This window comes from Megalops cyprinoides, chromosome 8, assembly GCF_013368585.1.
Source record: "Megalops cyprinoides isolate fMegCyp1 chromosome 8, fMegCyp1.pri, whole genome shotgun sequence".
Classification (NCBI taxonomy): domain Eukaryota; kingdom Metazoa; phylum Chordata; class Actinopteri; order Elopiformes; family Megalopidae; genus Megalops; species Megalops cyprinoides.
Window position 1 is genome coordinate 39339090 of NC_050590.1, and position 26008 is coordinate 39365097.

At 41.2% G+C, this 26008-nt stretch overlaps 2 protein-coding genes across 4 annotated transcripts in view; both read left to right on the plus strand.

The window, feature by feature from the left end:
* zmp:0000001167 (protein phosphatase 1 regulatory subunit 12A) overlaps window positions 1-1363 on the plus strand; it is a 47111-nt gene extending 45748 nt beyond the window's left edge. For both annotated transcript variants that reach the window (XM_036534724.1, XM_036534725.1), the window contains exon 25: window positions 336-1363. In XM_036534724.1, the coding sequence (XP_036390617.1) occupies window positions 336-422 (87 nt within the window). In that variant the 3' untranslated portion in view covers window positions 423-1363. The remainder of the gene's footprint in view (window positions 1-335) is intronic.
* A 2032-nt stretch (window positions 1364-3395) lies between these two features.
* pgghg (protein-glucosylgalactosylhydroxylysine glucosidase) lies at window positions 3396-24397 on the plus strand. 2 transcript variants are annotated; one of them, XM_036534545.1, is made up of 15 exons: window positions 3399-3790; window positions 3903-3980; window positions 4726-4988; window positions 5242-5452; window positions 5584-6019; window positions 7545-7664; window positions 8431-8562; window positions 12915-13026; window positions 13925-13997; window positions 17048-17184; window positions 17478-17611; window positions 17888-17983; window positions 18363-18460; window positions 22306-22514; window positions 23965-24397. In XM_036534545.1, exons 3-15 carry the CDS (start codon window positions 4742-4744, stop codon window positions 24039-24041), a joined length of 2082 nt encoding a protein of 693 aa, XP_036390438.1. In that variant the 5' UTR covers window positions 3399-3790; window positions 3903-3980; window positions 4726-4741; the 3' UTR covers window positions 24042-24397. The 2 variants fall into 2 exon arrangements, with proteins under 2 accessions (XP_036390439.1, XP_036390438.1); XM_036534546.1 differs by lacking the exon at window positions 23965-24397 and having other exon boundaries at window positions 3396-3790; window positions 18363-18510; window positions 22306-22437.
* Window positions 24398-26008: the final 1611 nt, after the last annotated feature.

Sequence of the window (26008 nt, forward strand, 5' to 3'; positions counted from 1 at the left end):
TGTCCTTCTTCCTCTGCCCCTCTTAAAACATTCTTTTTTTCCCCAGACATTTTTGGTTAAGATCAGGATTGCTTTGTCAACATAACCTTTTGTCAGGTATAACAAACACTACATGCCTTCCTCTCACCTCATTGTATATTTCCATTTAATTCATAGAAAAGCCATTTTATGGGTTGGTCGTTTAACTCTTACATGTTTGCTGGTTTGTTCTCATACCTTTACTACATTATAACTACAAAAAGAAGTGTTTCCAAAGCAATATTACAAAATGATAAATGAGTAATTCAGCAAACTAAAAATGAGAAGTTGTGACCATGTGCTCATTTGCTCCACAGGTGCTCGGGGATCTGAGGGCAGATAACCAGCGCCTGAAAGATGAAAATGGAGCCTTGATCCGCGTCATCAGCAAGCTCTCTAAATAATCTGTGAAAGACAAAGAGGGAGGCCTTGCTCCTATCCCCACCTCTCTCACCCTGCTCTCCCTCTTCCTGCCCCCTCTCAGTGCCAAAGAGAATGAAAGGAAAGAATTGAAGAATGTTACACTTTGAGACTCAGCTCAGATGTATTGAGACCTGATCCTAAACTCCTGTCCCGCTTTCTCAGCTTTCTCAGACCGTTGCCTCTGTGCCCCTGGTCCACAGCGGTGACCACAGAAGGACCGCTTACATTGCTTCTGTGCCCCTAATCCACAGCGATGACCACAGAAGGGCCCATATTGGGATATTAGTGGGATTGACTTATAGCACTGATTGATTTATAGCATACCTGATGTTGACCACAATGGTGAGCACACACACACACACAAACACAATCCTTTGTGAGGGACCACATCTCATACATATATTCCACATAGCGAACTACAAACAAATTTCATACACCTTTCTAACTGTGTACATACTCAACACATATAACCACACACTCCACACATTCAACTACAAACACTCCATACACCTGTCTAATTATACACACTCCACATTTGCATCCCACAGAAAGAGTGTCCTGTCATGTCATGTGGTTGGATTCAAAAAATTCCTATTCCTCCATTCTATATCAGCTTCCAGGCACCCCTTTAAGATTACAATCATACACCCCCCCCCTTCCCCCCAGCTGAAGGTGAAAGGTCATTGCACAATACACAAATGACTTTTGTCAGACATTAATATGCAGTACACTAATATGAAAATGGATATTGTTATTATGGTATTGATGGTTTTGTTCTTTGCTGTCTGATGCAGAAATCAGTTCCTTCCAGGGAAACATTGTAAATGAATAAATATGTATATGAATCTATATGTGTACAAATATTACCATAACTTTGAAACAGTAACTTCGTAAAATTAAATAATTGTTGCCACACATTCTGCCCCCATATCTTTTTATGTTATTATAATATATTAAACAGTGTCAACACTTGATAATAAAGTTGTGTGTATTTGTATCGAAGTGTTCTGTGTTTTGTATGCATCTTTGCTGGGAATAAGATTGCAGGCATGCCTGACATGACCAAGTAGAAAAATTGCTGTCAAAAGTCAAACTTTGTGATTTAGAGAACACCATGTAAACAGCTGTTTGTCCCATATTTACCTAGGTTCAAACATGCTTCTGAAAGGCCATGTAAAACTAGTTGGGACCTCAAATTCATCTAGCTGATATCTTCAGTCAAAGAACAGTAAAGTATTTGACTACAGCTGTGCGGTGTAAATTCTGTTCCAGTTGTTGTATCTTCCAAAGTGTAAGCATGTGAGAAACAGATGAACACCCTGTTTCTAAAGAGTTCAACTTTAACACACAAAATGTCATATCTTGCATCTGATTAATTCCGGAGCAGTTTTGTACTGCACTTTTATTTGGAGAAAACAACCAGTTGTAATGAAATTCATGTGAGATGCTTGAATCCTGTGTTTGAAATACGAGCTATGTGCATATAGAGTCCAACAGTATCTAATTTTCTACTTTATACAATTCTAGTAAAAAAACTTAGGTTTCCTTGTCTCACTGCCTTTAGACACTGCAATTCATCAGGTGCCTGAGACTTGCTCAGATGATATCATCGGAGTAGTGTTTGCCCTCCAATGAGCACCCATTCTGCTGCCACTGTGAGACAAGCCTACTGTACAATCAAAATAAAGCCAAAATATGTTTTAATGTGTAAATGTGCAACAGTTATGTGTTACAGTGGATATAAAAATTCTACCCTTATGAAATTGCAGATTTTTGAAATGTAAAGACAGAAATAACGTCATGTTATAAATGTCATAAATCTTCATGCTTCAACCTTCCCAGAAAGGGTGCATTTACAAAGGATCTTCATCAAAACGAAAGGCAAATTAACACCTATATGTATATCTTGAGCATACTGAATGTGAATCTGGTCATACCTGATGCTGTTAGGTGTTTAATACATACAGTGGATATAAAAAGTCTACACACCCTTATAAAATTGCACATCTTTAATGTGACCTTCCAACAAACAAAAATCCAGAGAAAATTAACTATTAATAATTAACTGTTTCTTTTTCTCTGGATTTTTGTTTGTTGGAAGATCACATTACAGATGGAAAAAGTCTGACATTTACATTGTTGTTATTTGTCTTTACATTTCAAAAACCTGCAATTTCATAAGGGTGTGGAGCAGTTTTTTTTGTGTTTCTGCATGATGTTGGTCTGAACTCCTGTATATTCTCTGAAAAAACCCAAATGCTAGTGTCCTTCCAGAGGAGCTCCAAACAGCAGATTTATGTGTTGACAGTGTGCTTGTGTATGTTAGAGAGAAAGAGACAGCTGTACTCCAATGTACCTTTCACTTCTCTTTGCCAGTCTCTTTCACTCCATCTTGTGTTCTGCTTGGTAGCTAGATGTCCAGACAGAACGGGTGAGAGGAGAGGAATGTGCAGGATCTAAAGGAGCAGTGTTCTGAGTTGACTCTGTAATGCTTAACCCACATTTGTCATGTCATATAGACCTGCAGGCTACATAATCCCAAATAAAGTAATATCTTCATGTGAAGGCCATGTCTTTTTCTCTTAGCGAGTCTGCCTGACCTGTGGCTCTCTGTGTTTGACTCTCTTAGTGTACCTGTAGCTGCTGACATTCAACACAGTTCCTAATAAGGATTGAGCAGCTGGCTGTGGCTCGCTCTGTATATATATGAGTCTACGCGTAACACAGTGAATGAAAAGGATCTGGTGACGCAGAGGCAACGGATAGATTGCGGCCTTATGCGGACAGTCCAGATGAAGGCATTGGCTTTTTCGATTCCGGTACGCAGCCAAACGCAGCTGTGCGGCTTCCGCGTGCCATCTAGTGCATGTGTGCGGGGGAGCAGAGAGCACTTCCCGCTGAAGGCGGACCCCGGTGTTCAGTAAAAACGCCATTCCTCTCACGGTCTACAGAACCCCCTCCTGTGGTTATGTCTGTTGCTCCGCCTTTCCTCACGTCCAGGACTATGAAATCTTACAAAAAAAATAGATTTATCATAATGTCTGAATTGATTTTGTGACTAAGTAATATATGATGAAAAAATATGACTTTGAATTTTAGTAGTTTGTTTGTCTGAGACAAGAGTCAATTATGTGTAACACGTCCGTACACGTTCTCGTCCCATCCGTGTTTTCCGTGAACTTTCCATGAAGTTTTGCATGACTTGACTAGGTAGTTCAGTCCGTGTCGCCGGACTGTGTCTCGGCCAAACGGTCCGCCTACTCGACCGCCATTGAACCTTGCCCTCCTCCTACATTTGCTGCCCTGTTGTTACAACTTTTTAAACTTTCACCGAGTAAAAAGAGCCGACGTAAGATCTGGGGGGCGCTTAGAGTTAACCCAATGGATTTTATCTGCTGGTGTGAGATACTTTAGTTGTTTAATGTATTTTTTAAATGAGATTTATTCTTTTTTTCCCTCAGATTTCTAATTCCATCTTGTTTTTCCAACGAGCTTTCCAAGAACAAACAGTGCTCCTGCTTCCTCCGCTTCACGTGCAGGTGAGATGTCTTCAGAAATGCGATAAAAATAACGAAGGAATTACGGATAATTTAACACAAATGCTTTTGATGAACGTTGTTTCAGTTTTACCCTCGGCCTCCATAGTCAATTGTAATTGGATCCGTAACCTGTGTATAATAGTAACATTAAAAGTAGTTATTTTAGAAATCATTTTCTATTCGTGTACTGTTCTACGAACAATATTTATGTTATTTGCTTGTCATACATCTGTAATATACACAAGGGGTATATTTACGTTAAGGTTACGTTTTGGTCAAATTTCTTGTCACGACAGTAATTTATGACAACGTCAAATAACGTTACTGCTTTGTGCAAACCTGTAAGAGAAATGTGTTCATCTCTTGTCACGTAATCTGTATTACATAAAATATGATGTCCATGTTAATATGTAATAAGTGTGTAGTTATATAATTTAACACTCCTATAAAACTGGTGATACCGTTTTTTTGAGAAATACTTCATGTACTGTGTACTGGGGTGGCAGTGTAGCATAGTGGTAAAGAGCAGAGCTTGTAACCGAAAGCTTGCTGGTTTGATTCCATGCTGCGATACTGCTGGTGTACCCTTGGGCAAGGTGCTTAACCCCAAATTGCCCCCAAAGTGAATATCCAGCTGTATAAATGGGTAATATGTAAAAATTTGTAACCTATGTAAGTTGCTCTGGATAAGAGTATCTGCTAAATGTCAATAATGTAATGTGTACCCTGTTATTGTTTACTGCAGGCATCACTTTTTCAGGATGAGCTTTGTGACCTCTGACCCCTACATCTTTACATCTGACACACTGCCATCAGACCAGCGCTTCTTTCCCCCACTGACCAATGGAATGCTGGGCTGGAGAGTGTTCAGTGACATGATGCACATGGGAGGAGTCTATAATGGTGAGGGTGGGGACTGTCACCGCGCCAACCTGCCTTGCCCTCTGGCTGTGAAGATTCAGCTGGAAGAATCTGGTGCACACACCTACAGTTTGGACACCCATACAGGTAAACAAACACTGACATCTTAGACACGTGTACAGACAAACACGCACCTCCAGCTTGGCAACCTGTACAGGTAAACACACACCTGCAACCTGGATGCCCACTCAGGTAAACAAGCAATGATTCTCTTGCTTTCACGTTGCTGTAACTTGCACTATGCTGTGGTTTCTGTCTGTCTGTATTTCACCTTATCTGCATGGGTCTTCAGTACATGGTCACTGCCACAGCCCACCACAGCTTTATGTCTCATTCTTAGGTGTGTTCATGCACTCCGTGTGCACAGCCAGCGTTTGTGCAACCCAGACTTTTTATGCACATCGACACTACTCAAACATGTTAGTGATGGAAGTGATGCTGGTGCGTCAGGTGACCACAGAGGAGCCAATCACAGTGGAGCTGCACAGTTCTTTCACACCATACAGTGATGACATTGTGTTTCACTCTGGCCCAGACTACAGAGGTGGGAGGTGAGGAAGAATGCAAGAGTGGTAAAAAACACAGCACAATATCAAGTTATTTTCAAAACAGGAGTAAGCAAGATAGATGAAAGGATAGAATGGCTTGATTATAAAGTACTAGGCATATTTGTCACCCACAGGCATATCCATGGACAAACTATGACCCCTGAGGTCCCTGGTCACACCTGTGCAAGTGTGCACCTCATCTGGACCCCGGTGGTGTCATCACTGACCCTGCTGCCCAAACAGAGCGAGTCTCGCTGGGGCTTCTTTTTGGTGGTGGCAGACAGCGCTGAGAAGGCCCACACCTTTTTCGACACTGGCCTGGAGCTGATTGCCAATGGTGACCTTCGCCCCTCCCATTGCCGGGCATGGGCGGAGCTATGGAAGGGAGGCAGAGTGGAGGTGTCAGGCCCTGACTCCCTGTGCCGTGCTGTGATTGGCTGTCTTTTCTACCTTCTTAGTGCCTTCCCACCCTTACACAATGTGCCCTCTCTATTTGGGGGGGTCAGTCCTGGGGGTCTGTCTAATGGAAAGCAAGGACAGGACTACTGGGGACATGTGTTCTGGGACCAGGTGAGCTGACAGGTGTGACAACAACCATTAGTAGCTGTTTGAGATCGGGCCATGCACATTTAGTCCTCATGCATATGCACACTTTTGTTTTGGGTTTTATTTGGCACATGCAGCAATGTAACTTGAGGCAGCTTCCTCTCCAGGTATGTATAAAAAGGTGAACTGCTGACTGAAAGCGGTGGGTGAGAAAAACCGACGGAGATGTTGGTGTCTGTACTTTGTCTGTCATGCAACATGGATAGGGAGAGTATTACAGCATTTGTCAGAGGCTTACACAATTTTCAGTCATTTGTCAAAGACTGTTTGTTTCAACTGCTAGTATGCTAGTATACAGTGTGTGTTGGGGACCTTACATGACTGACCACTTAGGAAGGACAGCTTTTTAAATCTCCAGGGTCCAGAATGTGATGGAGGCTTTCTTGCTGAATAGGGAACCCAAAGAAAAGGAGCACATTTGAGAAAGAGAATAGAGAAAGTGGCACAGCCTCGGTATGCAGGCTGACGTGATAATTACAAGTGCAGCCAGTTGTTCCTGGCCAACAGGTGTGTTTTTCACTGTACACGCAGAAGCAGATGCACATCCTCAAATTAGCCGTCTTTAAAGGCTGTTTTTATGTACTGGCACTGTTCGCTTTTACAAGGTGAATTTTAATTTTGTCACTTAATCCATTAAAAAACAGCAAAGAAACCACATGTTATTTTTTACTGAAATTATATCATGCAGACAATTCCGTAATGACAGGAAGGTGACAGGTAGCTTCTATATGTGGGTACTTCCAGTGCAATTGAATTGAATTGAAGGATTATTAATGCCTATCTACAGGTGTGTGGAACATGCTGAATTAATATTGTTCAGTGCAGGTAAGGAGGTATGCTGGTGTGTATTTCATGTCATAGTATGCTTAAATCTGAAGGATGTGAGAGGTGCATAACAGACAGTCTACAGCTTAACTGAACGTAGTCAGAACACTGGCAGGGTGCTTAGCCACATTTCCATTGTTGATTATTGACTTCCTGCAAAGTACTTAAAAGGCATGTCAGCGTCTGTCCAATATTATCAAAATGAAATGAACTTTTTTCAGTCTAACTAGCTGGATATGTCACTTTACTGTGTGCCTGTGGCAAACAGGAACAGACACTGCCCATAAAAAACAGGAGTACTGTTTTGGATAAAGGCACAAATAAAACTACCTAAGTACTTCATCTAACTAGTAATCATACTAAAGATTTTTAGAGAACTAAAACAAATGAATACCTCTACATTGGCATGTATCTGTTAAGATCAACTGTGCATAAAGGTATGCAAATAGACATTCAGAACTTCTTTTAACTTTTAACTTCCTTCTGCAAGTGAAATTTTGGAAGTTAAGGATCCAGGTTCTGTATAAATACACATGATTCTATTGGACTAGCTGGACTGGTTTTCCACATTGCTCATGGAAATGGCCAACACAGCTAATAACAGTAAGAAGCTTTCTCTGCTCCCTCCCTCTCTCAGTGTCCACCCCCTTGTCTCTCTGTACAGGACACGTGGATATACCCCAGCATTGCTCTCTTTTACCCACAGCTAGCACGGGCTGTGCTAGAATACAGAGTGCGGACAATAGAGGGCGCCAAAACCAATGCACAGCAGCAGGGCTACAAGGTATGTTTGATTAATCCACTGCGATCAGCGCTGGACTCTAACTCAAACTGAACCAGCAGCTCAGGCCAGTTTTACTGTAGTGGGTGGTCAGAGGGTCAGAGTGTAACAAACTAACCAAGTTGCCACTTAAAATGTAAGAAATGAGTGGAATTACCAGTTAAAGAGAACACCAAACACGGTGAGCAAAAATCTGCTAAGTATAGAAGGTACAATTTTTTTTTCCTCATTTTTCCATTTTGTCCCCAATTTGGAATGCCCAATTTGTCATCGATGTTCGGTCCCATTGCACAACCCCTACTGTCAATCCGGGAGAGTGTGGACAAGCACGAGCCCTGCTCTGAAACACGTGATGTCAGCCGCTGCTTCTTTTCGCACTGCGGTCCACAAGCCAAGCTAGCACAGAGATGAGTCGGAGGAAGACATTTCATATGCAGCTTTGGCACATGGTCCACAGGCGCCCGATCAACCAGCAGGGGTCACCGAAGCCCCTGCTGACGTACCCACCCCTATCCCCAGTGGAACGAAGCCAATGTGTTCTGTCTGTGAGCTCCCAGTCACTGTCTGCTAGTGACATGGTCGGGATCAAACCTGGGCCGTAGCGTTCAGTCTGCGCTCAGAACGAGTGCTTTTACCGACCTAAGTATAGAAGGTAGACACTTTTGTAGGATGGGCTACCACTATTATTATGTAAAGACGTGCAAGTTTTACCATGCAAAGTACCAGGCATGAAAGTAGGACATGTGTATGGTGCTGCTGTTTGTCACAGGGGCTAAAGTTCCCTTGGGAGAGTGCTGTAACAGGGAATGAAGTCTGCCCTGAGGACATATATGGCCGACAAGAAATCCACATTAATGGGGACGTCACCATGGCCTTCCAACACTACCTCTACCTGACACAGGTATGGTTACACGAACATGTACACCACGCAAGGCCATTGGACTATACATATATATATATATATATATATATATATATATATATGTAAAAACTGTATTTTTCAAAGCATAGAACAAATCAGATAGTAAATTCCAAATGTGTCTATGGTGGAGACAAGGACTGGAACTGAACTGAACTTGGGTTTTGTTAAAAAAGGAATATGTCATCAGCTTAGAGCGATATCTTCTGGACAATTCCACCAAGTCTTACACCAGAAATATCACTGGCATCTTATGGTTTTTGACAGTGGTTCAATGGCTAGCCCAAATAGCAGTGGGGACAGGGCAACCCTGTCTTGTGCCCCTCCCCAGATGAAAAGCCTCTGAAGCACAGCCATTTACCAGCACTCTCACCATTGCGGAACTATAGAGAACCCTGATCCAATTAATGAATTAATGAAGTCAGGTCCCAACCTATATCTTTGAAGGACATCAGATAGAAACTCAAATTCCACCCTATCAGATGCTTTAGCTGCATTGAGGGAAACACATTTTGTGTGGAGTGAGCAAATTGCAGGACATTGAGGAGATGCCAAACATTTGTGAAAGAATAGTTGTTCTTAATGTACCCTCTTTGATTGGGTTTAATTAAAATGGGTAAAAAAGTCTCCAGTCTTCTTGTGAAGAGTTTGGATAGCACCTTACAGTCTACTCCAATCAAACATATTGGCCTATATGAGGCTATCTGAAGACTCAGTAATTTAGCCATTTTCGGGACAGAGCCCATTGGGACCTGGAGCCTTAACCGCAGTAATGATCCAATAGTCTCAAGAACTTCCTCTTCTGTAACAGGGCGGCATAGGATACCCCTACTCTCATCAGTCAGGGTGGGTAGGTTTAACGGTCTAGGAATCTATCCTCAGTGGTGTTATGGCATTCTGAAGAATGTAATTTCTGATAAAAGTCTTTCATAATTCTGACCATATGTTTAATTGTTTCACTTCCCTGCTGTTCTACCCTTTGCCAGGCGGGCCAGTAGCCTACTTGGTTTGTTGGCTGACTCTGTGATTAGCATAGGAAATAGCTGCTTCTCCCTTCTGAGTTAGAAGATCAAGGGTTGAGCGATCTGTGTCTAGTTTGGTTAGGACAGATTTAGAGGATGAGTGAATAAACTCTTTCAATTTCTGAGATCTGGCATTTGAGTTCTAGTTGTTGTTTTATTCACTGCCCTTTTCTTAGCTGAAATATATGTGATGACTACACCTCTTAAGTAAGATTTTGCAGTCTCCTATAATGTTGACGCAGATATGTCTGGAGTATCATTTATGGAAAAGAAGAGTTTCCATTGCTCCTTTAAAAACGTTAGAAAGGAGGATTACTAAGAAGATTAGGGTTCAGTCGCCAATGCCATGAAGAGGGATTGTAGTAGGGAGGTAAAAATTCCAAACCAACAAAGAGTGTAGTCTGAGAGTGTATTTGTGTATATAGAGTATGTTTTATCCCTGTTTAAAGCCTGTCTAGATGTAAAGGAATAATCAGTTCTTGAGAATGAGCCATGTCGTCGGTGAAATCTCTAACTTTTGGGTTCAGTGTCCTCCAGACATTGTATAAATTCAAATCCTTGCAAAGCTCCATAGTGGTTGCTGACATCTTAGATGGGTGACATTGTCCCCTTCTAAAAATGTAACATGTGATATGTCATAATATAAATCTTCCAATAATTTAGAATAGAAAGATGCCTCAAATGTGTTGGTGGAATATATGCAACCGAAGGTGATTCGTTCCCCATACAAGTCTTCCGTAACCAACACATATCTCCCTTCAGAGTCTTTAATATGTTTCTCTATTGTAAAAGGCAGTCTTTTATGAAGCAGAATTGCTTCTCCTTGGTTCCTGGAGTTGAAGAAGGAATGAAAAACCTGGCCAACCCAATCTCTTCTCAGTTTTAAATGCTCAAGATCAGATAGGTGAGTCTCCTGTAAAATCCAATCTGCTCCTTTTCCTTTTTAAGTAATTACAAAATTTTGTGCCTCTTAATTATGTTGGTAATCCCCTTTACATTCCATGTTACCATTTTGGTGACACTCATCTGAAGTGTATTATTTTATGTAAAGCAGTAACATTAATGTAAACATAGCCCCGGTATACATGCAAATCTGTAAAGACATGGTCATATGGGTGTGTTTTCACCCAATAGTAAGAATGCGAAATATGCATCAAATATTCCAAAACAACATACTACTCACGATCATCAGAAGCAACCCAAAAATACCAATAGGGCTAGTGCTGTCAGTAATAAGAACAAGTAGAACAAACCCATCTTGAAATGACAGGAAAATAGAAAAACAACTGTAGAGAGTAATAGCAAGAAACAACTCACAAATACAAGGACAAATAACATAGAAAAACACCCCAAGGGTATTACTAAGGCACGTGATGCCAAGAATTTTCATCACCATCGCCATGGAGGGATCAAGAAAGATACTATCTATAATTATCCCCATACCCCGCCCCGCTCCCATATCTGACAGAAAAAAATTCTTACGGCTCAGTTCTGCTAAACATTAATCCAGGACTTGCAAAGAAATAAAGATGAGCAAATAGCAAGCTAAGTTCTATACAACATAGAGTAGCCTAGCATGTCAACAGAAAACACATTGAGTAGCTCAAATTGAGCATTGAGGAAGTTAGCCTGCATATGAACCTATGCTTAATGCAAATTAGGCTGTTGCCTAGCATACACATACAGCCTGCACAGAACAGCGTACATGGATTACAATACTCAGGTCGTAATAGGCCACTGAGAGATTTAAAAGCATAAAAGTCATCTAGCCCAAAATGATCACCGTTATCTTAGTTAGCTCACCTGGTTAGCCCAATGTGTCCAGAAAGGGTTGTGCGTCCTCTGCTCTGTCAAATTTATGTTCAGTGCCTTTATGTCACACAATGAGCTTGGCAGGGAAGCGCATTACGAACTTAACATTCTTATCCAAAAGTTTTTGGCAGATGTCATTAAACTAATGCCGTTTTTCACTGACTGCACTGGATATATACTGTGTGAGGAAAATGCACAATCATGCATACTCTATGTTCCGTTTCTTCGCAGCTGACAGAATCCTCAGGTTGTATCTCGAGTTGTGGAGCTTGATAAACACCGGCCGCAGCTGGTTGCTCCTCTGCCCAAGGCCCCGGTGTGCTTGATTGATCTTGAAGCGCCCCTTCGTAACAGTAAGCCCAGCCAGGGTTGGCAGCCAGGTCTCAAAGAACTGAATTGGATGGTTGCCCTCTGCACCTTCCTCTAAGACGAGTATTCTGATGTTGTCTCGTATGCTTTGGTTTTCAGCGTCATCCAACTGTTCCACCATAGCCACTTGCTTCTTCTCAATCTCACTGAGGCGATGTTCAAGGGTAGCTATGTGATCCTCCACAATTGAGACACACTGTTCTGCCTCTGTGATGCATCTAGACTGGCCTTCCAGGCCACTGGCAATTTTGTCCAAAGTGTCAGCAAGTTTAGACAGTTTTTGCTCCATGACATCACAAATGTTTTGGATTATTTCCCGTACCATAGCAGACATGTCCATAGAGCCAGCTTCCATTGTGCTAATATTAGCTGGTGTAGGCAACGCCATTGAAGCATGGTCAGTTATTTTCAGCTGAGTCCATCTATGTTTAGCGGTTTCTTCTTCCTGCTACAGACCCCCAGGCATGTTGTGTTAATAATGAATTATTGGAAATTAAATTAGCTGCCATGAGCTGATTAAAGTATAAAAAAATGATATAAGGGAGTGTGATCTCTGCAAAAATACAACCCTCAGGCAGCTATCCTCATGTGACCCCCCAGATTATATTTTTTAATACTTTAACTACTCTTAGCATAGTGATGCACTTATTTGGAAGTCGGTCTGGGTAAGAGCATCTGCTAAATGATGTAATGTAATTCACATCAACAAGTAAACTTCACACATGTACAGCCATGCAGGCTGCTGGTTGTCTCGCATCTTCTTGACCTTTCACAAATTTTTGTACGCAGTCAGTTTTACGTCACATATTTCAGTTACTTCAGTTCCTCTCTGACAATCTCTGTAGCTGTGTTTTCCTGATATTATCCCATACCTCTCTCCAAATCAATTTGCTCAACCGTCTGGATATTGAGTAGTTAGTTTTTTTCTCCCTCACCTATACTCCAGACAGTAAACTACCTCCCTCTGCTAAACTTCTGAGAATAATCTTGCCTCTCTTCCCTATGCCACCAATAAACCAGTAATCTGTCTCCCTCTCCCAGACTCCTGAGAGTAATCTGTCTCTGTCTCCTGTCTCTGGAGAGTATTCTCCCTCTCCTAATTTCATGTTCCTGGTTCTGTTTGTGTTGTAGGACCTGACCATGTTCCAGGAAGGGCGTGGAAGTGAGGTGGTGTGGGGTGTGGCAGACTACTGGATTTCACGGGCCACATGGAGTGCAGAGGAGCAGTGTTACCACATCAAAGGTGACAGTAACATCATACCACTGTCCCCTTGTCCTGTACAGATGACATCAGTGACAATGACATCATACCACTTTCCCCTCTCCTGTAAAGATGAAATCAGTGAAAGAGACATCATAGCACTGTCCTCTCTACTATACTGATGAAATCAGTGCTATATATTACTAGGATAATGTGACTTACCATCAATGCATTGGCAATGTCAAAGGCACTGTAGCCACCATTAGCACTGGCTTCATTAGCAATTGTGTAAAAATGATATCCAGTAGCACTGACAACTTCAGGGGTACAATAACTAACATCATAGCACTGACTGATTTCATCAATATTGCTGCATTGGGGTTCCCAAGTAACTCAGTGGTTAAAGTGCTCACTTTGAATATGAGCAGAGCTGTGTGGCCTGGGCTCCACCCCAGCCCTGCCATCAGCTGCCCAGGACTGGGAGCCCACAGCAGAAGATTGGCTAGGGTCTAGGATGGGTATGTTTATGGGGGTGTATATGTCAACAGAAGCTGCTTGCCTGATTGCTCTCAGGCACCCAGTAACTCAACAGGTAGTGTTCAGTTGTGAAAAATAGTCATGGTTTTCCATGGGAGTGTTCTGGAGGATTGCATTCGCTACACCCCACAACTCCTGCAGGACTACACCAGTTGTCATTGTACAACGCGTGTAAAATATGCTCTCCAAAGGAGAGGTTTGGCAGCTGGATACATTTTTACATTTATTTATATAAGCATAATGTCATTTGTTTAAGAAGTATTTGCTCTAAAATGATCAAAATCAATCAACACCAGGTCAATCAAAAATGTAGTCATTGTTAATTTGTCTCTCACAGAATCATTTCACCTTAGAGAACTTCTATTAGGGGAGTGAGATTTATTAACCAGTATATCTGTGCCAGGGGTCATACCTCCTGATGAATACTACTTCAATATTGACAACTCTGTCTACACAAATGCTGTTGCCAGACTCAGGTGAGTCATTCTCAACAACTTGCATTCACTGTGTTCATAATAGTAAATAATACTGAGCAGTGCTCCATAAATTGTGTTTTTTATTTAATTATTAACATTTTAAGCAAAGGTGTGGATTCACTGTGGTCTTGCTTCTGTCATTCATATCCAGCTGCAGGTGAAATGGGTGTGGGTTGGTGTATGTATGTCATTGCCCTTTCCAAAGCTACAACAACAGATCCCTAAAATAATACAACTCCAATGCAGATTACTAGAACCTTGCTCTATGCTGATTTGTCTTAGGTCAGATTGGTTGCATTAAAGAGGTTAGTGTGATTCTGCATTATAATACAGATATGTGAATCAGACAGCTTTTTCATGCGGCTATTCAAACCTCCATTTTTAAAAGACTGACTTTAAAATTATCAGCACAATGTGTGAACCATTGCTTGCTATAACTAACTACAATCTCGATGATATTAAGGTTATAAATGACATATATGTGACAATATCATAAAAGGTTACCAAGGCTCTAGTGCCTTCTCATCATGGGCACTATTTCACAGTATTTATAAACATTTACACTCAGAGCTGTTATTCTTTCACGTGAACTTCATGTGAATCTTTTGTGAATTGGTGTGTCAGCAGATATTACATTGCAAGGTGATATAATGAATTATTGAAGCTTTGCCAGTTTAGTTAACCAAATATAAACTATAAACATATATAACTACTGTCATCTTCTTCTTGGCTAATGCTTCTGAAATTTCACCCATGGTGTTGTTAAGAAATGCCTTCTTTATTTCAAATGTCTTTTACGTTCCTGTGCTGTGTGGTCTAAAATATGAGCTTCTAGTTCCACATCACTCCTGATGTATATTATACATTTATAGTCACAGATAAAAAGATACATTCATTCATAGAAATGTTTTACAAGTTTTTAAAAATTCTCTGCGTAATCCTACAATTTGTTGTGTAGACAACATTGTGCAGTTACTTTAATATTTATATAAATGCTACACTACTTCGCATTTTTCCATTCTCATTAACTATTCATAGATACTTGAGAGCTTTTTGCTTAAACTCTAAAAATACTGCTAGATTGTGGGAAGTTGGCATATAGGTGTTACCTTTGAAGTTGATGCAGTTCTATATATTACAGTTCTATATGGTGCAGCTCTACATGATACAGCTCTGTATGACACAATTCTAAATGGTGCAGCTCTGCATGATACAGTTCTATACGGTATAGCTCTCCACAGGTCTATATGACACAGCTCTGTACACCTCTGTTTGATAGAGCTGTAAATGACATATCTCCATATGATACAGCTCTACACAGTTCTGAGTGACACAGATCTGTACAGCTCTATATGATACAGCCTTATATGTGATAACTGTATACCACTATATATGATACAGCTATGCAGCTCTATATGATACAGTTCCACACAATTCCAAATGGCACAGATCTATACAGCTCTATACAGCTATATATGATACAGCTGCATGTTGCTGTATATGATGCAGCTCTATGTAATACAGCTCTATATACATTTTTGATTTTATAATGTCAGATACTTTACCCCCTACACCTTTTTGAAAATTTTCAGAATTAGACTTTCATGTGGGTTTTGGGGCTGACAGCAAATGCATTTGTAAATGAGGGGTCTGTATCTGTGATAGCATAGCCACACAGTTATCATAGTGTTACATATATACATACTGTTCACTATAGTTTGAGAATATATATCAGCCTAAAGAGTTTCTTATGATCCTGTCATTCATTAAATATAAACCAAGGCCTTGACAGAGATCCAGCAGTTCCTTGCTATTTTTGTTAATCAAACTATCATTTGTTTCTTGGGGCGATATTAGGTGTATGGCACAAAAGGGTTTAGTCCAAATACATAGTAGTTTTCCTGTGTGCAGTTGGAATCAGGTTGTATCCAACACCTACCCCTGGGCATGGAAATGGCAGATCTCTTGAGTGAAGATTTGGAAAAATTCCTTTGTATAATAAGAGGTGTCAGAGGGTGGTATATATGCTGCACATAGGAAAATTTCAGATTGTATGGATCTTATATTACTGACTTTTAGCCAGATTTGCATATGTAACAGAGTTAAAATAGTGGTCCTTGTGATAAGAGTTTTGCCATATTTAAGCAGCCCTAGGCAATATTAGTTTTCCTGGAGCCCCCTTTGGAATTGTGGTGTACTGCAGGTCTACGCATATTTTTGTCCTTTTGTTGCCATACTCCAGCAGAAGCGGTAGACTGACTGCAGTAGATCCTGCAGTACTACAGACACCAGGGGTTTCTCAAGACATTTATGTGTTTGTTTTTGTCTTCTACTCCAGCAATAAAAGAGCAAAAGCGTGGTTGTCCCTCAGTCCTTTGACAGTCTGACCATCGTTATACATGTTTGCTTTCTGATTGTTTTAATGGAGCCTGCAAGCTCTTCCCTGTTTCATATGATAATGCCTCCAGAGTCCATGCCAGGTTAGACTGTGATGTGCTTCAGGAATGGCAGAATATGTTGCCTGTATATGTAGCCTTAGCGACAGTGAGTGGACACACATGCACAGCACCATGTCCCCTGGAGGTTAATATCATTGTTATTTATATTTGTAATGAATTCAGTCTGTGATTTTCATTCCAAACACTAAAGAATACACACCCTGAAAATTCGAACAGCTGAATTTACAGATGTTATTGTGTCGAAATGTAGAACAAATCAATCATTTTAATTTTATTCAAAACAATTCTGTTAGTTTTGGTGAGTACATAACCAGTTTTTTTGTTGATGATGCTGAGGAGTTGTATCTCCCCCATCTCAAAAGGCCAGGGTCCTTGGTTTTGCTAATGTTCCATAGCTCTGTTGTTGCTGGGCCTGCTTTGGATGGACTCTCTTGGTTTGGATGCTCCTGGGCAGGACTCTGCTGGGTGGGGTGGTCTAAATGTACAGTTAGTTGCCTGTGTCTTGGTTTTTGGGGCTGGATGTCTCTCTCTCTCTCTCTCTCTCTCTCTCTCTCTCTCTCTCTCTCTCTCTCTCTCTCTCTCCTCTCATAGTCTTCAGTTTGCAGTGGAGGTGGCAAACTTGCTCAAGCACCCAGTGCCAGCAGAGTGGCAGGAGGTAGCTGATAAAATCAAAATCCCCTTTGACCCGGAACTGAACTACCATCCTGAGTTTGATGGCTACAAAAGAGGCAACTTCTCTATATTTTCATTTGTGTTGTGGTTGTGTGTGAAATGTTTGCCCTTCGGGTGGTCTGAGGTAAGGTCACATATAGCCTGATATGACAGGTATTTGTGTATTATTTTGCCCCTTATAGCTGCTTTTTTGTTTTACAGTTTTAGCTATAAATACAAGTGTGCTTTAACTTGTGCAATACTGGAGTTAACCTTTGCTTTGTAAAAATACATGAAATACAACAATGAAAATACATTTATTTTAAAGACAGTAAGCAGTACATCCTATAGATGTGAGTCTCTCTCCCAGGTGACCGTGTGAAACAAGCAGACGCAGTTTTGCTAGGTTACCCTCTGGGTTTGACCATGACCCCAGAGGTCAGGAGGAATGACTTGGAACTGTATGAGGATGTGACTGACCCCAAGGGACCAGCAATGACATGGGTGTGAACACTGCATTCTACATACTGCACTCTACCACATACAGCACATTCTACATACTGTTCTATACCACATACAGCACATTCTACATTCTGTACTATATGACATATGCCACATACTACATGCTGTACTATACCACATTCTGCTTACTGTACAACATCACATACACCACATACATACCTTGTTTGTAACGGGATGTTTGCTGTGTTCAGTACAGTATTTTTGTTTTTATAGAGCATGTTCACTGTGTTCAGTAGAGTGTTTGTATGTTTGTAACAGGGCATGTTTGCAGTGGGCTGGGTAGAGCTGGGGAATGCTGAGAAGGCCCAGGAGCTGCTCAACAGGTGCTTCAGCAACATCCAGAGTCCCTTCCAGGTACAAAGGCAATCTCTCTCTCTGTGGGCTTCTGTATTTCTGCTAAAAACTAGTTTGATTCTGCAAAGCATTTGTGCAGTGAATAGGAAATGAACTATTGTATGTGCATGGGAATTCTATGACATATTGCAGGTATATCATTGGGTCAGTATTAGTGTGTCAAAGTGCAAGTGTGTTTTGGCTCACTTATGTAGCATGATTCCTCCCACCCTTCTCTTCACATTATGTAGACTTTTCTCTGTCATGTAATGTGCTGTCTTTAAACTTTGTCATGTATTTTATTGTTTCTCTCTTTAAACCTTGTATTGTGCATTGCACTCTCTCTTGTTTTCCGTCTTTGAGCCTGGTATTTTATTGTACTCATTCTTCCTCTCTGTAGGTATGGAGTGAAGGATCAGATGGCTCTGGTGCAGTGAATTTCTTAACTGGAATGGGAGGATTTATGCAGGCTGTGTTGTTCGGATACACTGGCTTCCGGTCAGTTTGTTCCTCTAGTTATACACACCACAACATGCCATATTGTGTAGGTAGGGATTTCTGAACTTTTTTCCTCAGTGCAACCTGAAGAAAAAGTATATACAGGGTGATGTTGTTAGTGAATGCTTTTATATAAGGACATTTGTACATTCATAGGAAGCCTTTAAAGCCAGTTTAGGTTTAACTCATGTAGAAATGATGCTTTGTTGTGGAATGGTTCGGTTTCAAGCTCAGCTGGTTAAGTTCACCTCAAAGCCCCAGAAACTCCTTGCTTATATCAAAAACAGTGGACAAACAACCATGTCAAAATATGTGAAAATAATGCTAGTTGTGCTGTTATTAGAGTGTCATTAAAGGTGGTGTGTAAGTTGATAATGTGTTTTTTTAAAACACTGGACACAGTGAAAAGCCTGTGACACTGTTAGGGTTTAAGAATGGCAGCATCATTGATTATGGCTAACATAAGTCCAGCAGCTCTGTATACTTTATAGCATAATGCATACAACATCAAGCTAATTGCCTGTTAATATATAACTTTGTTTTGGAGTAAGTGGTGGTGTTAGCATAAATTATTTCTCTAGATACATGCTGACAAATGTTCAGTCAGCTCCCAATTTAATTTGCTAGCCAGACAGTGGATACAGAGAGCAACTAACATTAATGTTAGCTATACAAGGTAACTATCAGATTTGGTGGAACATCAGTAACATTAGCTACTCCCATGAATATTTGCAAGCTGGCAGTCATAAATTGTGGGACATTTCTTAATCCTGTGGCCTCACTACTTCACTATGAGCAATGCAGCCAGCTAGCTACATACTGCTAGCCATTTTCAGTCTAGTTGTATGTTAGGTAGCTGTAGCCAATTAGCTGTGGTCGTGGATGCTTGCTATGTTAGTTAGCTAACTAGCCAGAGTTTTTTTCCCTTTAGTGTTGCCTTGTTAGCTGGAAAGTTATTCTACAGTTTGGAATCATACGCCATAGGTATCAGACCTGAAAGAACATCAGCACCCATGCTTTTTTCAGCATTATCCATAGCTTATGTTCCAGCCAAAAAGCTGAAATAGTACAGTAAATCAGGAAGCAAAAATAATCCCCACAAATCAGCAATAAAGCATCTTACAATTTCTAAAGGTGGCTCAAGACTACATGATTTTCTGTCTCCTCCTCAAACAAGTAAAAGAAGGCTTACGCTGACTGGTTTTGAATGAAAAGCTTCACTATAAGAATGTGAATAGCCTAGTTCTCATTGGTCAAAATAAGAGGTGTGGAGATCTCTAATTGAAGGCAGAGACTTCTAGTCCTGTCTGTGAATTTAATGTCTGGTCTACCCTTTACCCTACTGACATTATTGATTTTATTAATAGCAATGCTATTGTCATGTTTTCTTCATCTGGTACAGCAAAATCTGTTTTATCTGCATTAGACACTCAGAATGCATCACCCCCTGTCTAGCTTGAATGCCGCCCTTCCAACAGCTTTTGCCTCAGTCCCCTTCTGAAGGCCACAAAAGCCCACTAGGGGGGCAGTATCATCACCATTGAGAAACTCTAGTTTACATACACCGATGAGCCAAAACATTATGACTACTCACAGGTGAACCGAATAATGTTGATCATCTCCAAACAAGGGCACATGTCAAGGTCTGGGTAGATTAGATGGTAAGCGAACAATCAGTTCTTGTAGTCAACATGTTGGATGCAGGAGAAGTGGGCAGGAGTAAAGACCTGAGCGACTTTGACAAGGGCCATGTTGTTATGGCCAGATGACTGGGTCAGAGCATCTCTGAAACGGCAAGTCAGCAGCGGTGAGTACCTATCGACAGTGGTCCGAGGAGGGACAAACCACAAACCGGCGAAAGGGTGTTGGGCGCCCAAGGCTCATCGATGCGCGAGGGCAACAAAGGCTATCCCGCCTGGTCTGAACCGATAGGTCTACTGTGGCACGTCACAGAAAATTTTAATGATGGTTACAAGAGGAATGTGTCACAACACACAGTGCATCGCACTCTGCTGCATATGGGGCTGCATAGCCACAGACCAGTCAGAGTGCCCATGATGACCCCTGTCCACCGTCGAAAGCGCCTACAATGGGCACGCGAGCATCGGAACTGGACCTTGGAGCAGTGGAAGAAGGTCGCCTGGTCCGATGAGTCCCGTTTTTTTTTCAGATCACGTGGATGGCTGTGTACATGTGCGCCGTTTACCTGGGGAACTGATGGCACCAGGATGCACTGTGGGAAGATGACACGCAGGTAGAGGGAGTGTGATGCTCTGGGCAATGTTCTGCTGGGAAATGAAGTGTTCAAGGTGTTGCCCTGGCCTCCAAATTCTCCAGATCTCAATCCAATAGAGCAATGTTTCCCAAAGACTGGGTCACGACCCGCAGGTGGGTCACAGGAGATTTTATTTGGGTTGCCAAATAAATTTGCAGAATTTCTTCCATGGCCCACCTATCACACCCTTTTGCACGTACAATCACACTGGTCTGATTAGCCATTTAGTGCATATGCTAAAACCAGTGCGATTAGAAAACTAGATTGGAAAATTTCTAGCTAATGTAAGCTTTGAGGAAACCGATTTAACATTAAAAAATATATCAAATGCAGCGGTGAAAACTATGAGAGCCTGTTAACTCCTAAATGCCTAAATACGTTTATTTGGTCTCATTTATAAATATTTAACGTGTATATGCTTTCAATAACACGTGGATAAAACGAAGTTGTGATTTATCAAACGTATATCTCTTCAAAATGGCTGGTTTACCAATGCAAGATAATATAAGGTGATGCAGAAATGGCAGTAAAAATGATCAAGAACGTTCATTTATGCACAAATCTGCTCTTCTCATGATTTATAGATCAGGCCTGTTGTGAACTGGGTCGCAATGGTTTGTGATTTTGAAGTGGGTCCCCAGAAAAAAGTTTGGGAAACACTGTAATAGAGCATCTGTGGGATGTGCTGGACCGTCAAGTCCGATCCACGGCGGCTCCACCTCGGAACTTACAGGACTTGAATGATCTGCTGCTAATGTTTTGGTGCCAGATACAACAGAACACCTTCAGGGGTCTTGTAGAGTCCATGCCTCGGCAGGTCGACGCTGTTTTGATGGCACACGGAGGACCAACAGCATATTAGGCAGGTGGTCATAATGTTTTGGCTCATCGGTGTATACTGTTTTCAGGTAAGTCTGTTCTCCTGGTAGGTACACTGTAGTATGCAATACTCTCCATTTACACTGACTTCAGTTCAGCCTGTCCTCCTGGGTATACATACCATCTTATGACTGCATGGGCTGTTTCCATATTAATAATCGTATGAGGTCTGAGCCACAAGGGCCGGGAATCTTAAGTATGATTTCTTTAATGGGTGAAGGAGGCATTTTACGCTAGTGTGGTATATGGGAACCTCCCCTTGGGAAGGGCTTGAAAAGAAGGTGCACTGGCACATGCTGGTCTCCTGGGAAATGTAGTGAATACTTGCCTCTGATGCTAGGTCTGATGCTGCCTTTTGAAGTGAGTATATACTAAACCTGTTTTTCAAACGAACCAAAGGTATGCTAACTCCTCTTGATATGAGACTGATTTTGTAGGAAAAATGCTGAAAGAATCATGCCTAAAGTTTCTGAAATGTTTTGTGATAGATTTGCAGCTGCAATTAAAGCAACATCTACCATATCTGCAGTCTGCATTTCACTCTGCTAACCCTTTGTTGGTGTTGTTGAGTATGACAGCTGTGATCCTCCTGTCCTCAGGTGGTGCTGTATTAATATGCTGTTCCCACGTTTGAAATACATGGATGATGTGCTGCTTTGACGTGTGGTCCATCTGCCCCCTGTCTTTGCAGGGTTCAGAAGGACTGTCTGGCCTTTGCTCCTCTCTTGCCCAGTGACATAACAGAGTTGCACCTGCAAGGTCTGAGTTACCTGGGCAACAAGATGGACTGGTTGCTGAGGGAGCAGGAGGTGTGTGTAACTCTGTGGGAAGAGGCTGAAGAGTACTGCCCCCTGCAGGTCATTCTAAATCACTCTGGAACCAGCTTCCCGCTAAAGCCAGGTAACATTCATCTAAGCACAGTGTTGCTAAAAATTATTTCTAATCTAAAGAGATCTTGGCACTTCAGGAAGGGAGATAAAGAAAAAAACTGATTAAATGACACAACTAATTACTAATTAACAATTGGAGCAATATGAGTTTTAACTTGACACTAATGAATTTGTAGCCGGTTTCCTACTGATCTGTTTATCATGGGTTTCCCTTTCTTTCGTTCTCCCTTCCTTCCTCCATTTCTGCTTTTGCAGATCCACCTCAGTGCAGTCTGCAGATGCAGAAAGATTCAGAGTGGGGTCTCAGGGACTTTTTGTGTTATGATACATTGTATGCAAGGGGGTACGCTCAATTTCATTTCTCAATAATGCTTTAACATATGAAAATCAAATTCACATCAAAAATCCTTTATCCAAAAGACATGGAAGTGAGATGAAGAAACCCTGGCTTACATATCAACCCCTAGCCTCAGAGCTTGCTGTGGGCTCATGGTTAATGTCTACAAATTGCATAGCCAGCGTTGAACCTGGGCCTTAGAGTTTAGCCGACACTCAAGCTAAGTGCATATCCTGAGCACTCGGGATCTACATAATGGTGCATAATTTTGTTTTGGGATGGCTTTTGATACAGGAATTTGGTGCAGAAGAAATTCCCGATGATTGGAGAGAGTGACAGAAACTAAAATCAGTTGAAATTTAAGGAGGCATCTCAGTGGATATTTGATTTTATCATAGTACACAAAACGTAATGCTGAAAAAATCACATCCATCTGATTAATTAAAGGGTGCCCAAGAGTGGTGAAATGAGAAATCCCTGGCCAAACTAACCCACTATTATCCCTTTTAGAACCAAACCTATTTTTTCTGCTGTTGTGGGATTCCATTCATTGTCCACACATGAACCTGGGCCATAGGGCTCAGTCTGCACTCAAATCAAATGCCATGCCACATGGGGCAACAGCAAAACTTATCTTTCCATAGTCTCTCTTCATAACAGGGCAGTCTTGCTGCCCTTCTCTGTACTGTAGACGTATTATGTTTTTCTTATAGTATGGTACCCACACTACTCCTAATGTGGTCTGATAAAGGCATTATGTAACATTAATGAATGTAACCTCCTTTGATTGGTAATCAATACTATTTTGCTCTGTATCCTAACATCTTATTTGCACCTGTGGCACAATTTCCAGTTAGTGCCATCAACTACAACAACCAGTCTTTTTATGTTGAACACACTGTAACTCCAATAAAGTAATAATGCCTTACATTGTTATTATCTTAACTTTACATTTGGAAAAAAATATTTGATGTGTCTACCCAGTTTTTCAATACCAGGCTTAACACAGTGCTCCAGGATAGACTAGACAGAATAACAAGCTCAGATGACTATTAAACTTCCTTATGTTCTGTGAGATAATTTTTGTCTTAGCAGTAAAGGAGCTTTACTTTCATTTCTGTAGGGCAGTCAGTGACCTTCCCCCGACAGCCTGGACAACTGCAAAAACTAAACTCCACTCCTTCCTGTTGGCCCTTGTAAAACTACATCATGCCTCCAGTGGCCATGCCCTCCTGTAGGTAGCAGTGTGGGAGTCCAGCCATCATTGAGCTGTGTGCCTGAAAGAGTGCCCCTACAAATACTGAACTTGCTGGAAAATTCTGCCTTTAAATACAGGCTTGAGAAGGATTGGGGAATATGCTTTTTTATGTATGCATTGTAATCTCATTCATAATAAGAAAAAACAAATGTCAAATTTAATTTCTGAATATTTAAATTCCTGTGCACAACAGAAATACAGTATATATATTGTGTAAAGCATAGTTATGTAAGTACTTACCCTAAAATATAAGTAATGTGTTAAAATGTATACATTTTGCAAATACTCATTATTTTCATCAAACCCCTGCTTTTGCAAACTGAATAACACTTCTGCATTAAAGGTTCTTATCATCATCATGTCTTTCTTCTTTTCTGCATGATTAGAAAATGAGTGTGTGTGTCTGTGTTTCTGTGTGTGTGTCTCTGTCTGTGTCGCTGTGTGTGTCACTTCATGTGTGTGTCTGTTCATGTGAGTGTGTGTGTCTTTGTGTGTGTGTGTGTGTCTGTGTGTATGTGTCGGTATGTCTGTCTGTTTATGTGTTTTTGTGTATCTCTGTCTCATGTGGGTGTGTGTCTTTGTGTTCGTGTGTGTGTGTGTGTGTGTGTTCATGTATGTGTGTCTGTTTGTGTATGTGTCTGTCTCTTTGTGTGTGTGTTGTATCTGTTTGTGTGTGTGGCCAAATTAAGGCTAAGTCCACATGTACACAGGTATTTTATAAAACGGGAGTTTTCCTCCTTCGTTCTTAAAAAAAATCCTGTCCACATGAAAACGCAAAAACACGCTGTCAAGAGAATGCCAAACCAACAGGCGGTGATATAATCCTAACCGTAAAGCCATGTTGGCCAATCAGAAGCCTGAAAAAAAAGTTATTAATGGTTCCGGTAGGCTAACACCAATGGCGCATCAAGGAAGGGGGGAATCATATGTGTGGACTGATAGTGAAGTGGAGTTATTCCTCAATATCACACTCGAATATAAAGTTAGCAAAACTCAGGAAAATGGGGACTGGGAGTCTTGCCAGTGCAAGTATGCCTACATACTAGCTCTTTTCCTAGAGCAGTACCCTTCTGAGACGTCCCCAGAGTTTCCTCATCGCAAGGAGGATATAACCAGGGCCATCATTACCACCAAGCTGAAAGTGATACGGGGGAAATATAGGCAAGCAGTAGACTCCAGTCAGAAAGCGGTCATGGCAGAGTGGTTCTACTCTACTTTGAACTATGTGAGCAGATATGGGGTGGTTCACCAGCAACGACAACCATTCCATCTGGTATAGAAACAACAGATGTTGATACAGCTTCTCATCATCGCAGTTTGGATTCTGCCTCCTCTTTATCTACACTTGACCTCTTGGTTGTGGAAATGTCAGATGTGTCTGATCAACTACAAGAGTCTGATGGAAGCAATTTGGCCCCCTCAATGGTGAAGGAGAGAAGAGATCTACCTCATTTATGTAGGGCCTACTCGTTGATTGTTAAGAAGTGCTTATGTTTATAAAGGTAGACCCTATATGCCTACCGGTACTGTGTCTGTTGCAGTGGTGGAAGAAGTACTCAGATCTTTCACTTAAGTAAAAGTAGCAATACCACAGTGTAAAAGTACTCAGTTACAAGTAAAAGTCCTGCATCCAAAAATCTTACGTAAGTAAAAGTGCAAAAGTATTAGCATCAAAATAAGTACCAAAAGTAAAAATGCAGAATGGCCCATTTCAGAATAATATATATTTTATTACTGGATTATAATTATTGATGCATTAATGTGTTCATCGCTTTAATGTTGCACTTGGTAAAGGTGGGGCTCATCTTAATTACTTTATATACTGATGGGTAGTTTAATGTTTAGGGATGTAACGATACCAAAAACTCACGGTACAATAATACCACGATAAAAATTCCACGATACAATA

Bases quoted from the DNA above. Each gene is read 5' to 3' on its own strand.
- pgghg (XM_036534545.1), top strand. From the start codon at position 4,742: ATGAGCTTTGTGACCTCTGACCCCTACATCTTTACATCTGACACACTG. The intron at 17,185-17,477 runs GCAACTTCTCTA...TCTCTCTCCCAG, and splicing joins GTTTGATGGCTACAAAAGAG to GTGACCGTGTGAAACAAGCA. The intron at 17,984-18,362 runs GTACAAAGGCAA...TCCTCTCTGTAG, and splicing joins ACATCCAGAGTCCCTTCCAG to GTATGGAGTGAAGGATCAGA.